Source organism: Pelecanus crispus, chromosome Z (genome assembly GCF_030463565.1).
Source record: "Pelecanus crispus isolate bPelCri1 chromosome Z, bPelCri1.pri, whole genome shotgun sequence".
Classification (NCBI taxonomy): domain Eukaryota; kingdom Metazoa; phylum Chordata; class Aves; order Pelecaniformes; family Pelecanidae; genus Pelecanus; species Pelecanus crispus.
Genome location: NC_134676.1, coordinates 79,184,495 through 79,199,094, shown reverse-complemented (window position 1 = coordinate 79,199,094; position 14,600 = coordinate 79,184,495). Strand labels below are relative to the sequence as shown.

Here is a 14,600-nt window from a genome sequence, read left to right as displayed (position 1 = left end):
AATGCAATGATGAGAATTTTGCTATAGCATTATAACGGTGTAGTTATGGTTTATAAACACACTTTAATTTGAAAAAACCCCATCTCCTTCCTTACTGTGGAAACAGATTATTTTGGTTTGCTTCCTCAGAGCTGGTCAGAAGGTGGCAATTGTTCTGTGTCTCATCTTTCATCTTCTGTTACAGGGGTCCTGGGGGTGGTAGACCTTGGCCAAACCCAACCAATGCCAATTCTGTAAGTAAATATTTAAAATATATTAGACATCATCTTATTTAGGGAAGTATTTCTCATCAATACACCAGGAAAAAAATTCCACTTCATGGGTACAGTGAGGAACACATCTGAACAGAGAGCTCATTGACCTGCAAATATCCAGCTCTGTTCATAATCACACAACAGCTCTGCATCTTTACATCAGTTACAGTACTTCCATAACACAAAGGTTATCCTAGGGTATATTTAAAATACATTTTAGCTTCCTTTAGTGCAACTAAGATGAGTTAGGTCAACACTATCTGGCCAGCAAACTCTAAAAAAATCACAGCTTGTTAAGATAGAGCTTAATGTGCGCTCACATATTTTACGTAACAAAAGCACATTTGCTACTGTTAACGAGGGAATATGGAATCATAGACCAATTGCTTGCGAGACATCAGCCATTTTTATATGCTTTTTGTAAAAAGTGGTGCACTCGAATTTCATTCCAACAACTACAAAATGAGGTACTCTAATAGCATCTTGAAGGAAGAGGAGGTCAGTGAGCAATCCCACATGAACACCAGTATCTGGTATTTCTTCAGAAAACACAAAGGTGAAGTTTTAATTTCATTCAGTGATCATACATCATTAGTATAAAAATGTGTCCCTTTTCAGCGCTTGCAGTTGGATAAGATGGGTCTGGCTTGACAGGCTAGCATGGTTCTTTCTGTTTTTCTGAATTTTGATATTTTAATTCTACTAGTGACAATTGGGGTAAAAAAAGAGCTGAAATTCTTCCTCAGTTTTCTTTTACATGTAGTCAATTAAAATGGATGTTAGGATATTTTTCAACTGATACTTGAAATATTTTCATTCTATGAAATTGATTGACAAGTCCAGTAAAAGATGTATTTGTAAAAATGAGTTGGCTGACAAATTGTCTACAAGACATTTATGCTACAAAATAGTTCTGTGTTTTGTCAGTACAGTTGCTTAATTCTTACCCCATCCTCCAATAACAACATTGGTCCGTGCTCCTTTAGAGAGAATAATTGCAAAGGCTATCATAAAGAAGAAAACCAGATTATTCAGAGGCAACTGGATTTCTCCAGATATGCTGTGTAACTAATACCACAGTTGAATTTGAAATGAAAATAGAACACTGTCCTTTTAAAAAAAAAAAAAAAACAAAAACAAAAAAACGAATAATGAAACAAAATTAGTATCTTCTAGGGTGAAAGATATGAGGATTGCATTTTCTTTTCTGGTCAAGATTTTAATCAAGATTAAGGATCTATAAGAACATATAAATTCAGTCCATGCTTGGGATGACTCTGAAGTCCTATTGACTTAAATACAAGTATGTGCTGCTTAAGTCTGTAAACCTTATAAAGCCTATTACCTTAATAATCTAATAGCTTAACCTTTTACTATAGACTGCAGATTTTTACAGCCCTTATTGTGGCTCCCACAATAAGAATAAGAAGACTCTTGTATGCAAGATGCAAGAACTGGATTGGTACTACACCTTGTAACTTGGTATCTTAAAAAAGTGATGCATGCCTCGCTTATTATGAAACAATAGAGGGCAGATATCAGACCTCAGCCTACAGACATTTAAATGTGTGTGGATTATGTTATTCATATTAATTTGAGTGGCTACCAGGCCACAGTAATCTTAAATGGAAGTATTTTTATTTGAAATATTGGGTATTAAATTTGGCTTGTGTCTATATTGCTAGTTTTGGACTTGAACATACTTAAAACGACAAGTTGTTGAAAAGAAGAGGTGTTTGTTTTGTCAACAATAGCATTTTTCCGTGACCCTTAACTGTGTCTTCGAAATAAATTAAACAAATAAGCATAAACCTACAGCTGTACATAAACGTATGTATGGACTCGATCTCACTGCAGAAGAAATTAGTGGTTTGTTTCTGTTGATATTACAGATACCTTATTCTTCAGCATCTCCTGGGAACTATGTAGTAAGTACACTTGTGTGTGTTTGCTTATTAGAATAGATGTTACATTTTATTTAGGCAAAGAAATAGCTGTCCAGATGCTAGGAAGAACCCTTGTGTATTGGTTGAGAACTGAACATCTGATCTGCACTTAGGGTTTTTTCTGCCATCGATGGTGCATATGTTGATGTTCATTACTAGAATCATAATCAGTCTGGTCAAAATTGCCCTGAGTTCTGTTTTATTTCAGCAAATGTTTATTTAACTGATATAATATATTGTCTTCAATAATAAAGGACAAAAAAAGCTTTGTTTTTTTGTTTCTGAGTAACACAATATTGTGTATGAGTTCCTGAACTTCAGAAAAAAAAACATTTGAAGAATTAGAACAAGCTTTTATCTCCCCAAAGATACACAAATGGGTCCTTATAGCTAACATTTAAGGGAAATTTTTAGTCTTATAATAATGTTCTGAAGACCTGAAAATGCTTTTTTTCTCCAGAGTCTGCTATGTCTTCAATTCATAGACATTGTCTTAATTTATTATGGATTAGTTGGTATCATTGTTTTTTCTTAGTCTGTACTTTAGAATGAAATAGTTAAAAGTTTGTAATAGGCCCAGCATTGAGCTGCCATTCAGAAGAACACAAAATGCTAACCCTTTGTGTGGAATTTAACAAATACACTTTACCTATCAACAAAATGTCTTTTGTTGGAGTATTGTGAATATTGTTGGAATATTGTTGTATTGGAGTATTGTCTTTATTGTTGTTGTTACTGTTGTACTTGGATTATTTGTACTTCTGATGTACTCTTACAGGCATATTGTTTCATCCGTATTTATCACATGCTTATTACCAGTGTCACAGGGTGACAAGGGAGAACTATGTGTATATACACATGTATACACACACACACATATATACATTGGATTCCAAATTTCTGTCGGTCGGTGAGGTTTCAGTAGACCTCTCTTTTGATGTTTCATGTTTTATCACCTGAAGATTAGACAGCTGCAGGGCATTGGCTTTAACCAGCATAAAACCTGAAGCTATTTCAGAATGTGGAAATAGCAAGTCCTTCACCATGAGGACAATATACCACTGGTTTTTCATCTGTTTGTGCTTCTTGGACATTGCTCTTACTTTCAGTCTTCGTAAGAGAGATGATCCTTCAGAGCTAAAGCTGAAGGATGAGTTCAAGGACAAGCTTATTTTGTTTAGACAAAAGCAATTTCTTTTGTCCTTTATTTAGACAACGAATTGTGAAAAAGGTTATGAGTCTTGGAAGTGTCCATAACTGTAGTACTCATTTTGCCACATTTAGTGGAAACAGTCCAAATCTGCTGATCTCCAAACCAGTTGTTCTAATGCAGAACTTCGTAAATTTCTGTCTGTTGGGAAGAGGTTTTGCTGGTTTTGCCCTAGACATTAGTGATCAGTTATTGTTGCAGATTTTGAACATTTTTTTGAATATTTGACCTCATATTCCTGTTTTTTAAAAGTATGAAGTCCTGAGAAACTAGAAAAGGAGATACTATAGAAGCAAACCTAAGTGAAATGCAAGTTGTAGTGTCAGACTCCATTGGTATACTCAAGCCAAAGGTCAGACGGGATAAATGACTTGGACAAAAGAGGGCATCACTGTATAAAAGTGTGTAGATGGAGGAGGAGTAGGAGTAAAGAGGTGATTTTACCTCTTTCAGTGACAATAATGAGACTGATGCTGGAATGTTGCATCTAATTGGCAACATTGAAGGGAAATCAGAAGATAGGCAAAGATGCAAGAATGAGACACACGAAAGATTGAAGTATTGGAGAAAATGCCTGAGCCTCTGATCATATGTGCTTTGTGAACTCCGGCTGCACTAGTGGGAAAGGTTGCTGCCTGGTTCCTTGTCCCCACTCTTCTGCTGAAGGTTACCACTCCTTCAGGTCTGCCACTGGAGTTCCTTGGATGAGTGACCCTCTTTGTCCAAAACAACTGAAGCCGATTGAAGCATTTAAAGAACCAGGTCCTTGCTGAAGCACTTCAGTTGACCCAAAATAGGTGGAGGGACACTCACTGAGGGAGCTGCAAGCAGAGCTGAGGCTGCTGCTAACAGATGATAGTGGTGGACTAAGGGTTGAAATCTTCTCCCAACATAAATGCTTGCACAGTGCATGTCTTGTCTGATGCTGAGAGAGTAGTCTGGCTTCAGAAAGGCTGACCACATTTTGGAAAAGGAACATGTGAACTCCAGCCATACAAACAGCTAAATAAGCAAAACTGGGGGGCAGTAGCTTCCAAGAGAACATTTGGGGACAAGGTGTGGGCTGGAGAGCTCTTAAAGCAGCTTTTTAGCCAAAGGATTTGTCATGTGGAGCTACACACTTTGAGAGCTTAGTCTGGTTAGTTTATCAGACGGCTTTTTGAGAAATAATGCCATTACATATTAATATATTCTCAGGGAGAACATAGTTGATGGCAACAGGCTTTCTAAGAGAAGAAAATGTACAAGCAATGCAAGTAAATGCAATTTTAAACCTAGATACAAATGCTAATAATGATGATAAGTAACTTTTCTAATAAATGACCAGTTAGTGGTTTCTACACCTCTTTATGTGATGCTGAAAAATACATATAAACCTAAAAAAATCAAGTTGGCGAGCTTGGTGCACAAGTACATGGACAAAAAGTCATAGCCTGTGATGTCCAGAGGGTCGTATATGTGATCGAAGGTCCCTTTGAATTTGGAGACTGTAGCTCTGCAGCAGCAATGACGGAATTTGTTGTTGCTGAGGGCTGAACAGGCCTTTCAGACAGTTTTGGCTAGCCTAGTCCTAACACATTCAGTTGTAATTTGGGGGATAAAAAAGCTACATGGCTGCTGGCAGAATGAAATGAGGTTGTGATTATGCCTTGATTTTTATAAGCTGATCTGTGGGTTTCATGGTGGAGCAAGCCTTTGTCCTGTCACACTTTATAAAAGATACTCAGTGACCTTGCTTAGTTCACAAACAAGGGGAAGCACAAGATAAAGAATTGGTAGGTGCCGTAACATACAAGGGCATAGAGGTATATATATGTTTGACTGCCTGCAGAGATGTGCTGTTTTTTCAGGGGAAAAGATTTCTGTTTCATCTACAATTAACTGTGAGTTAATCACTGGCTGGCAGAGTTACTTCCTTCTGCAAGTATTTTACTTGTATAAACCTGGGGAGGAGCAGTAGCAATCAGAAAGCTGCTATGTTACTGAGTTTGATTGTCTGAAAATAGTTGTTTGCTAGTATATTATTGCTAAATGTTTTGTAAGAAATGTTATTTTAAGTAGGCCATTGAGAAACCATGTCTATTGTTTTAAATCCAAGACTGCTCTGCTTCATTACAAAATAACCTCAGTGAATTATAGCAAATCTCAGCAATGTCCTTGTAACCAGACAGGAACAACCAAACCTTTATATTCAGTGCTACTGAAAAAATGTTCCTGTCTGGAACAGTATATCTGTTATTTTAAAATATAGCAGAAGAGATAAAAATATAATGAGTCGTATGGCAATGAAAATAATAATCTGTTGTTAGCAATCCGTGTATTTTTTATTACAGAAAGTCAATATTTATTGACTTCTATTGACACAGATGTTTTTGTCAAACTGGAAGTTGGTAGTTTTTCATGTTACTTAAATATATTAGTGGATCTGGAAACATAGGAAACAAGGGGTTATAGTTCTGTTCTTACTAAATGATTAGGATGTTTAGAGTAAAATTCTTGGAGAATTTTTTAAAGAACCTTAAAAAGCTTGTTTAACAGCCAGAGCAGCTCATGTACAGTTCTTAGTCATAAACAAGACTTGCAACAGGGAAGTACCTGAAACTAAGAAAATAGATGTTCCTTGATTGGTTTTTTTTGTTTGTTTTTTATCTTTTTTAGCAGTCTAGGCAAGTGATAGGACTGTACCCAGCATTATCCTGACTTTTTAATGCATTTGTCATTAATTTGAGAAGAAATTATGTATACAGGTGTTATTTTTAAAAATTGTAGGATACTATACAGACAGAATTAAGATGCCTATGGAATCGAGATATCAAGCCTGCCTAAAAAAGAAAGCTTTCTTAAGGTGATTAGGCTCTTCCATCCCCATAGGACACCCCCTTGTTTCGTGCTTAGCGAACACTGGTTACTCTGCCATTGACTATGTACAGAGTACAACAAAACAGAAATGCCAGCTGACAATCCAGTGGTAATAAAAGTAGGTTGAGGGAATTAAATATAATTGTCTTAGGCCCTGCTCCAAGTATTTTCTCTTGTCTGACTCACAGCATGACACAGAGTTATTGACTAATGGATATTCTTGTGTCTGTATACCTACATACATCAGCTCTGTGCCAGAGCTTGCTGACCAATTACCTTGTCCTAATCTGTGATGAGCTGTTTCACTAGCTTATCAGAAAATGTGCATGTTTTCACCGGAGTAACTCATGACATTCACGACACTTTTTTTTTTTTTTTTTTTTTTTTTTTCATTTTTATTGTGTTCATTTTTTACTGTGGTATTCTTTTCCTTTCATGCTAACTGACATTTTCTACCCTCTCTAGGGTCCTCCAGGAGGTGGAGGGCCACCAGGAACACCTATCATGCCTAGTCCTGCAGGTACTGAAATATACTCAGAAATAATAGAAGATAACTATAAAGGATTTTAGGAAGTATATAAATTATTTTTCAGACTTTGATTTTAATGAAGAATCAGCTAATGAGAAGTTATTAGATTTGTACTTTCTGTATCACTTTTTTTTGCCGTGCTTTCACTCTCTTGTCTCTCCCTGCTATGTTGCAGGGATAGAACAGATAAAAACCATTATATCTGTAAAGTTCAAAGCAATTAATTTGTCTGGCTTTTGAGCCCATCTTTTCTTCTGCAATTTCAGCAATAGCAAGGAAAAAATGAAAGAGGACACAGTCTTTATTTGTTTTTGCTGATGTTCTTTGGGACAATTCCACCAGTTTGGAAATCAGGAGATTTCTGAATCTGGTGAAGCTTCCTTCCACTGTATTATCCTATGGGATAGACCTGACCAACATGTGGCTCTTGAGCAATATGTGACTCACAGGCATGGCTGCATCCTGCGGCTGTGTCATCTGACTGACAGCAGGGTCATGCTGGACAGATTGCTCTCCTCTGTCCTGCAGTGGAGGAGTAGGGCCCCAGAGGAACCATTGTCATGTCCTAGCAGTGCTCTGGTCCCAGGACTTCAGCTGCCCCGTTGTTTCCCCGAGTAACATGGTCTGTATCCTGTAACTCTGACCATGTGGAGATTTTGGTCATGCAAAAGATGGCCGCATTCCTACTAAGGTTTGAAGAACCAAGGAGGAAGATGGCAGGATTCAGGATGGGTAGCTAGCTTCTCAAGCTTAAACATGGTCAGCTAAATGTAAGTATTTCCCTCCATCAATGTTCTGCAAAGACTCTGATATGAAGGTGGAGCTTCAGGATGTGGAGGATGCTGTCCTCCCCCATGGACAGCATCAGAAATCTACTAAAATGAAACTAATTGTATCTTTTGTAACCTAATATTAAATAGCTGCTCCTTTTGGCCAACATCTGCCTTTGTAACTCATTTTCACCATCCAAGAGGGACTTGTTCACCTCAGTGATGTTACAGCATCCTCAGTCCTTAAGTCCTGCATGTTCATGCTGTCCTCTACAGCACAAGAGGGTAGGAAAGTTTCCTAATGGGCCATGAAAACTTCTTGCACTGATACAGTATCTTCATTAAATACAATTCCAGGGCTTAAAAAAAAATGCAACTTGAGATAATGCGTAGGGCTTCCTTGATGTTCATATTATTAGTGAAAAAGTTAATTAGTGCAAACTGGCATTTCAAAGTTAGAGTCTCTTTTAATATAAAACAAACTTATGGACAGCCTGCACTTTTAAAAATAGTCAGCACTGCAGCTGTGGCATGTTAGGCTGTCTGTGTGCAGTTCAAATAAAGCTTCTGCTGACAGTTGTTCCCATTTTCATTTACTCAAAGATGTTTTGAGGTTTTGTTTTCCAAAGTGTGAAAACACTTAGAAATTGGCCATCTGAGAATTTTGCAGAGGTACTTACTTGCCTCTGAGACAGATGAGCTCCGAGGGTTCCCATGGCCCAGCCATCCTGTATGTATTTTTACATGAGCCAGCAGAACATGGGGAGAGCCAAGGATGTGTTTTCCAAAAGGATCTGGTAGTTGAAGAACTTGTTGCATACCTTATCAAACATTAAAAATAACTTTTTTGTGTGCTAATTTTACTTTCACAACTTTAGGCTAAACGCTTTTTGCTCCCTCTCTTCCTCAAACAGGATATTTGAATGTTGTAGTGATACATAGTGCTCTGTATATAATGGAATTACTCACCAAGGTTAATGAATACTTAGAACACTGTCTCAGAAAGGTTAAGGAATAGACTAAGACCTTTATTTTAACTACCCACTGTACTTATAAATACATTCTTGGCAGGAGATCAGGCCACATTCCCAGTTCCAACACATTTCAGTCTGGTCTCAGCTTTCTCACTTTCACTACTTCTGAGTCAAAAGTTCCCCATCACCTTGTCTTGGAAAAGGAGTTACAGCTCAGCAGTGGTTTTTGCATGTGTTGTTAATCTGAAAACTCTGGTTCAAAGAGGTGGAATGGTCTTTTGGAGGAGCTAGGTACAGAGTACTATTCTTTATTCTTTTTGCAGATACTGTAGAGGTACTGATTTCCCAGAGTTGCCACTGCTTTTTTAAATCATGCTGTCACCTTAGGGATGTATTTAGACTTCCCTTAGGTCATTCTCCTCTCAGTAAACTTTTTCATTATACAGCCTATCATCAAGTTCCCTTGGGAAAGGTTTTTGCCTAATTAGTCTACTGTCTGCTGCATTTTTTGCCTTCTCTTACTTACAAATATTGATGAAGGATGTTAAGACTTCATGTGTGTTAGCATTAGGGATAAGCTGGAGATCAGAATGAATAATTTGTATCGACTAATGGTTCTTAGGCATTAGTTTCTTAAGGGCAACCAGAAGAGCTGTGTGGGTTGTCTTCTATGTGTCTTGTTAAATAAATCTTGCATTTCAACTCTGGAGGTGCTCCATCTGAAAGTTCATGTGCATTGATTGGAGGAAAAGGACTGAGATGCAATATAGCTGTGTCAACATCTGGCAAGGCCAGGTGAATCTCTTGGCAGAACTTACTGGCTTGGGCACCACGCTGTGCCAGGTGGTTTTAGTGGTTTTGGATTCAGGTGTTTTTTTGAAGCATTGCACCACACTGTACCATGAAGATACATCAGCTAAAGCTGTCCTTAGAGGAAGGATCTTCACACAATGTTCCACTGAATACTTAAGATGTATCCAAAATCAAATAGACTGACATGAGTAAGAATAAAAAATTTTCGTTCGCTGTACTCACTTGCAGTCTGTATAACGAGAAGCTATTTATCATTCATTACAGATGGAAAACAAATTACAGGAAGTATTGACAAGAAGGAAACTCCTTTTTTATAGAAAATATTGAAGATGAGTGAAGTAATTTGGAACTCCAGGAAAAAGGGTTTATGGAATTAAATAGTTACACATATTTGGTGATTTATAAACCTTTTAACGGTCATGCATAAAACTAGAGTCTAGAAGTAGTCACTTAGGGACCATTGCAATTATTTCTTTTCATAGCTCTGTTGTGTGGTAGTAATAGATAGAAAGGGACTGAAATCTTCCATTATATTGCCACTGTGTATCAGTGATTCAGGCACAGAAATAATATGGACAAAATGACAGGAAATGTATTAGGTGAGTAGTTTCATTGAAAGGTATATATTAGCACTTAAAATAATCTCTTATTACAGATTCAACCAACTCTGGAGACAACATGTACACTTTAATGAATGCAGTACCACCTGGACCCAACAGACCTAATGTAAATACGAATCTAGTTATATCCTTCTTTGAATTATACAGCCTTTTTTTATCCAAACACTATGTTTCCATCACATATCATTAATACTAAGTTTTCCATTTTTATGGGTGATGCTTCAGTTGCTTCCCCCCTACCGTGTACTTTTTAATGTTTCCCAAATCAGTCACGACAATACATGCAAAATAAGGATTGGGGCATATTCTTCTACATGGACAAAGACCTTAGAAGCTTCTATATGTGGATCTTGGGGATGACTTAGTTTGTCACACTGTGGTGCAATAGACTTCTGTGTGATAGGACATCATCCTAGGAGCTGCCACTAAGTGTTAGTTTCTGCAGGATTGAAATTTCTGTTATAAAAAAGTATCTACCCTTGAAAAGGGAAGAGAAAGTTGCTAAAAGTGACCCAGTACGATGTTGCCTTGCTGTTCTGTAAAAAAGGATAAAATTAATACTTCTAAGAAGAAATAAACTTCCCTGTTCATCTAAATGGGATGTTAAGAATGAAACCTATTGATAACATTAAAGTATTTGCCTAATGAACTAGTTAACTTGTGTCTATTTTAGCCTAAATTTCAGCAGTTCTAGAGCTGACAAAAATCTGGATTCTTAGGTAGAACTTGTTTCTTCTCTGATCTTTCTCTCTCCCTTCAGTTTTATGTTATTTCTCTGATCACAACCGTATTTCATTTAATCACAATCCAAATCACTGGCCTTTTGAAAAAAAGGCCAGTAGAACTTAAAAATATAGATATTTAGATATTGCTAAATCATTATGCAGTGAATTTTAGAAATCTTTCTGTAGTGTTAATGGCTTTAAGTTTTTGAAGAACTAAATTTAAGGTTAATATCTGAAATTGGACAGAAACTGCCTATGCCTCAAAGGTAATGTGGAGTAGTCCAATTATCAGTATGGATAAGGTGGGGTTCGAAAGCTGTTAATTAATCACTTCCTCACTGAAGAGAATCATAAGGTTCCCTGTAACTTCAGTGGGAGTAGAGCTAGGTCAGCATTAGCAGGTTTGCAAGTCAAATGCAAAATGTTGAAGTAAATAATAAATTATTCCTAAGTTATATTCCAGCCTACAGAGGTGAAAGTTTCCAAAAATCATGAAGGTAGCATTGGAAAAAGTCATCAAAAGCAATGATGTTTTTGCAGTCTTCACATGAAAGACTTTCACTTCACTTGTGCATTCAGAGCTGGGACTGTGCATTTTTCTTTTTTTTTTTTCCTGAGGAATATTTTATTTTTATTAGATTATCTACAAAAAATTGTACAGTAATACCAGTTTTTAATGTCTGATCCTTTTGTAGTTTCCAATGGGGCCAGGGTCAGATGGACCTATGAGTGGACTGGGTGGAATGGATTCACATCATATGAATGGATCATTAGGTAATGATAGTAAATATTATGAACACTGTGAATTTTCAATGACTAGTGCCATTTTCTGTAACTAGTTTTCCGAGTTGTGTGGAAGACTGTGTGTAAAAACCTTTTAAAAACTGAAAAAGCTGTATATACATCAATAAGAAGTATCAAGATACTTTTTAAGCATATGAGTTGGCATACATCATGCACCTCTGGAAGAAAAATACTGTATTTTATTTATATAAGACAGTATAGTTTTAATCCAGTTGATGAAAAACAGTCTAAAGCGTACCATCACAGTAACAGAGAGGTGAAGGCTTAAGAACTGTTTTTATTTACCTCTCTTCCTCTTTGAAAATCTTGGGAAGGTGTCATTGTGACATGCTGGTGCACGTTCTTATCAATTACCTGGAAGTAAGTTATTACATATTTTGATGTATGTGTTAAGTTGATTTTATCCCAACATTTTGATATCCTCATTTGTTCTATACTTGGCTGTATTAAGTGAAGTGTGAGCATTATTACTCCATCCCCCTTAGCAGCTTTACTCAGGTGCTAATTTTAATGCACCTAAAAGAACATGAATTCTTGTCAGGGCATGCAGAGGCAGGAGGAACAGCGTACTGCTTGACTTTTGACACTGTGATTTTTGAAGGACTCGTATCTGGGGGAGAAGCCTTGCACAACTCTGCAAAACACACATCTCCTGACTATCCTAGCAAACTCCTTGCTCTTAACTCTTTGCTGGAAGCATGACAGACACCTGACAGGGATTTAAGAAACAAGTCACAGCAAATAAATTGCATTTATGCCTGCCTCTTCCATACCCACAAGGTAAATAAATACCTTGTTTTTACTTCTGCTCATACCATAACACCAGGCCAGTAGCTCTGACTACGGTTCTTGTGTTGTACTCTTCATTTCTGTCTGCGCCAAGGGGTGTTGGTCATGCAAGCAACAACAGGGGGAAACCTCAAACTACAAAGACTTCAGATCTCTTTCTTCTTCTATCCCCTTGGTCCACCAGCAAGGTTCTTTTCTACATATGGGAGCTGGCCTGATGCCCACAAGGTGCACCAGCAATACCCTGCGGAGCAGTGTTTTCCTTTATGGGGAGAAACCCGTGCAAGCTAGATACAGGTCAGGCAGGCAGAAGCCAAGCTGCCACTGTTCCCTGTGCGTCTCTTCCCAAACAAAAGCTCTGTCGCCGTCCCAGCACAGACACGGACTGACCTAAACTCCATACTATTTAAGTCCATACCACCATGGTAGGTGGAGATCTATCACTTGTAGCCCAAAAGTTGGAGGTTGTGAGACAGGAAGCATAAACAGGTAAGAAGAAGGGAGAAATTTGAAGAGGCTATGACAAGATGAGAAAAAACCCCAAGCCATCAAACCTCATTTAGCACACATGTTCTGAATGATTAAAATTCAGCAGTAGGCATCTATCTCCTAATAGAATTATCTTTTTTTCTAGGAAAGCATGTCCCTGAAATTCCTAGATTACTTTGCATAAGGACACCTCGTGATTTTACACCCTCTCTTAACATACTGCAATCCTAAAATGGATTGTTTCTTTAATTAATAGTGATGCACATTACATTCAAATAAGTGAAAAGCTGTGTAAAAGGTAGTCACATTTTTTTCTGTGACTTTCTATAGCCTGAGAATTATTTCTCAGCTAAAAGAAAACATTAAATTGAAACAGTTATGGAAGGATTTTATGTGTACCTAGCCTTTGGTTAGTTATTTTCTCTATTGAAAATGATGACATGCTTAGTCAAAGTAATGATGACTGCTTTCTAGGGGTAACTTCATATCTAAACTGGAACCTGGGTTCTTTTAGGCTGGGAGAGATCTGCTGCATTCATTTCCATGCTGCAGTAGGCAGCTGTGTCTCATAATCAGGTGGATAAATTGGTCAAGGTCCAACTTGAACTTCTCCAACTTCTTTGACCACAACCCTTCTACTGGATATCTGTTCATAGCTCTGATGGTTAGAAAGACATATTTTCCTGATATCCACCAAAATTTATCCTTTGGGCCATGACAGAATGACTCCCCATAACATTTACATATCTGATGTATTTATAGAGAGAAATCATATTTCTTCTCAGCCTTAGTTTGCCTGGCTAAGTATAGTAAGCTATTTCAGTCTCCTTCCACAACTCCATTTGCTTGATTGTTTTTCTCCAATACTCTTCTAGTTTTGTATTCAGTACTCTTCTAGAATTTGTCTTTCCTGAAAATAAGTGACCAGAATTCTTTACTGTCTGTTGCTGCTAAAAACGCTTTTCTTGATACATCCACCCTAAAGTTTATATTTCCTTTATTCTTGGCTTTACCTGAGTGAGAGTTATAGCATGTGAAAAAAATTCTTTTCAATAGTCTTGCACTGATTATATTTAATTTTATTTGGTTTCTGTTACTCTGGTCCTCAGGATCATCTGCTTTCTTCTGAAAGATACTGTCATCATCAGTATTTGTAATGCATCAGAAGTTGATGGCATTTCAGCCAATTTTGGTAGTAGGCTTCTGCTTCTGGGAGCAAAGACATTGATGAAACCCTCACAGCTGACCTCAGAGATTGTCCAGTGCTGGGGAGTTTTGAATACCTGAAGTTCAGTAAAAATAGTGGTCTTTTTTTTCCCCAGGAACATCAACTTTTACTAGTTATCCATTATTTTGCCTTTTTTTCCTCAAGCTGAAGCAACATTTCCCATAGGTGGATATACCCCAAATTAATGCATTACCTGTACTCTACCATGGCTAATAGGACAGGGAGGTTGCACATACAGTTTCTTGAGTTGTGCTGGGCTGTCTCATCCTGAAAGGATGTCATCCAAATAACTAATACAGATCAGAAGTGTGTCCTTCATTCTTTTCTCACTTTTTGGCCCAGGTGTGTACACAGAGAAAGGACTAACATTATTCAATACTGACCATAAACTTCTACTAAAAGAGACATGGGGAAGCAAGTGAGATGATGCATCGTTGGTTATGTTTTAAAATATTGCTGTTACACTATATATCTACTATGAAAAAGTTCTTAGATTAACTTCAGCACAAAACTAACTGAATAATTGTCTATTTTAATTTAAGGCTCAGGAGACATGGACAGTATTTCCAAAGTGAGTATCTAATCAAATA

At 37.3% G+C, this 14,600-nt stretch overlaps 1 protein-coding gene across 23 annotated transcripts in view; it reads left to right on the top strand.

The window, feature by feature from the left end:
• Window positions 1-14,600, top strand: part of SSBP2 (single stranded DNA binding protein 2) — a 196,496-nt gene that overhangs the window by 170,417 nt on the left and 11,479 nt on the right. For 13 of the 23 annotated variants that reach the window (XM_075726701.1, XM_075726696.1, XM_075726697.1 and 10 more), the window contains 6 exons: window positions 185-233; window positions 2,147-2,182; window positions 6,735-6,789; window positions 10,011-10,081; window positions 11,396-11,474; window positions 14,553-14,581. In XM_075726701.1, coding sequence (XP_075582816.1) covers window positions 185-233; window positions 2,147-2,182; window positions 6,735-6,789; window positions 10,011-10,081; window positions 11,396-11,474; window positions 14,553-14,581 — 319 coding nt within the window. The remainder of the gene's footprint in view (window positions 1-184; window positions 234-2,146; window positions 2,183-6,734; window positions 6,790-10,010; window positions 10,082-11,395; window positions 11,475-14,552; window positions 14,582-14,600) is intronic. The other 10 variants (XM_075726700.1, XM_075726693.1, XM_075726691.1 and 7 more) reach the window with 7 other exon arrangements.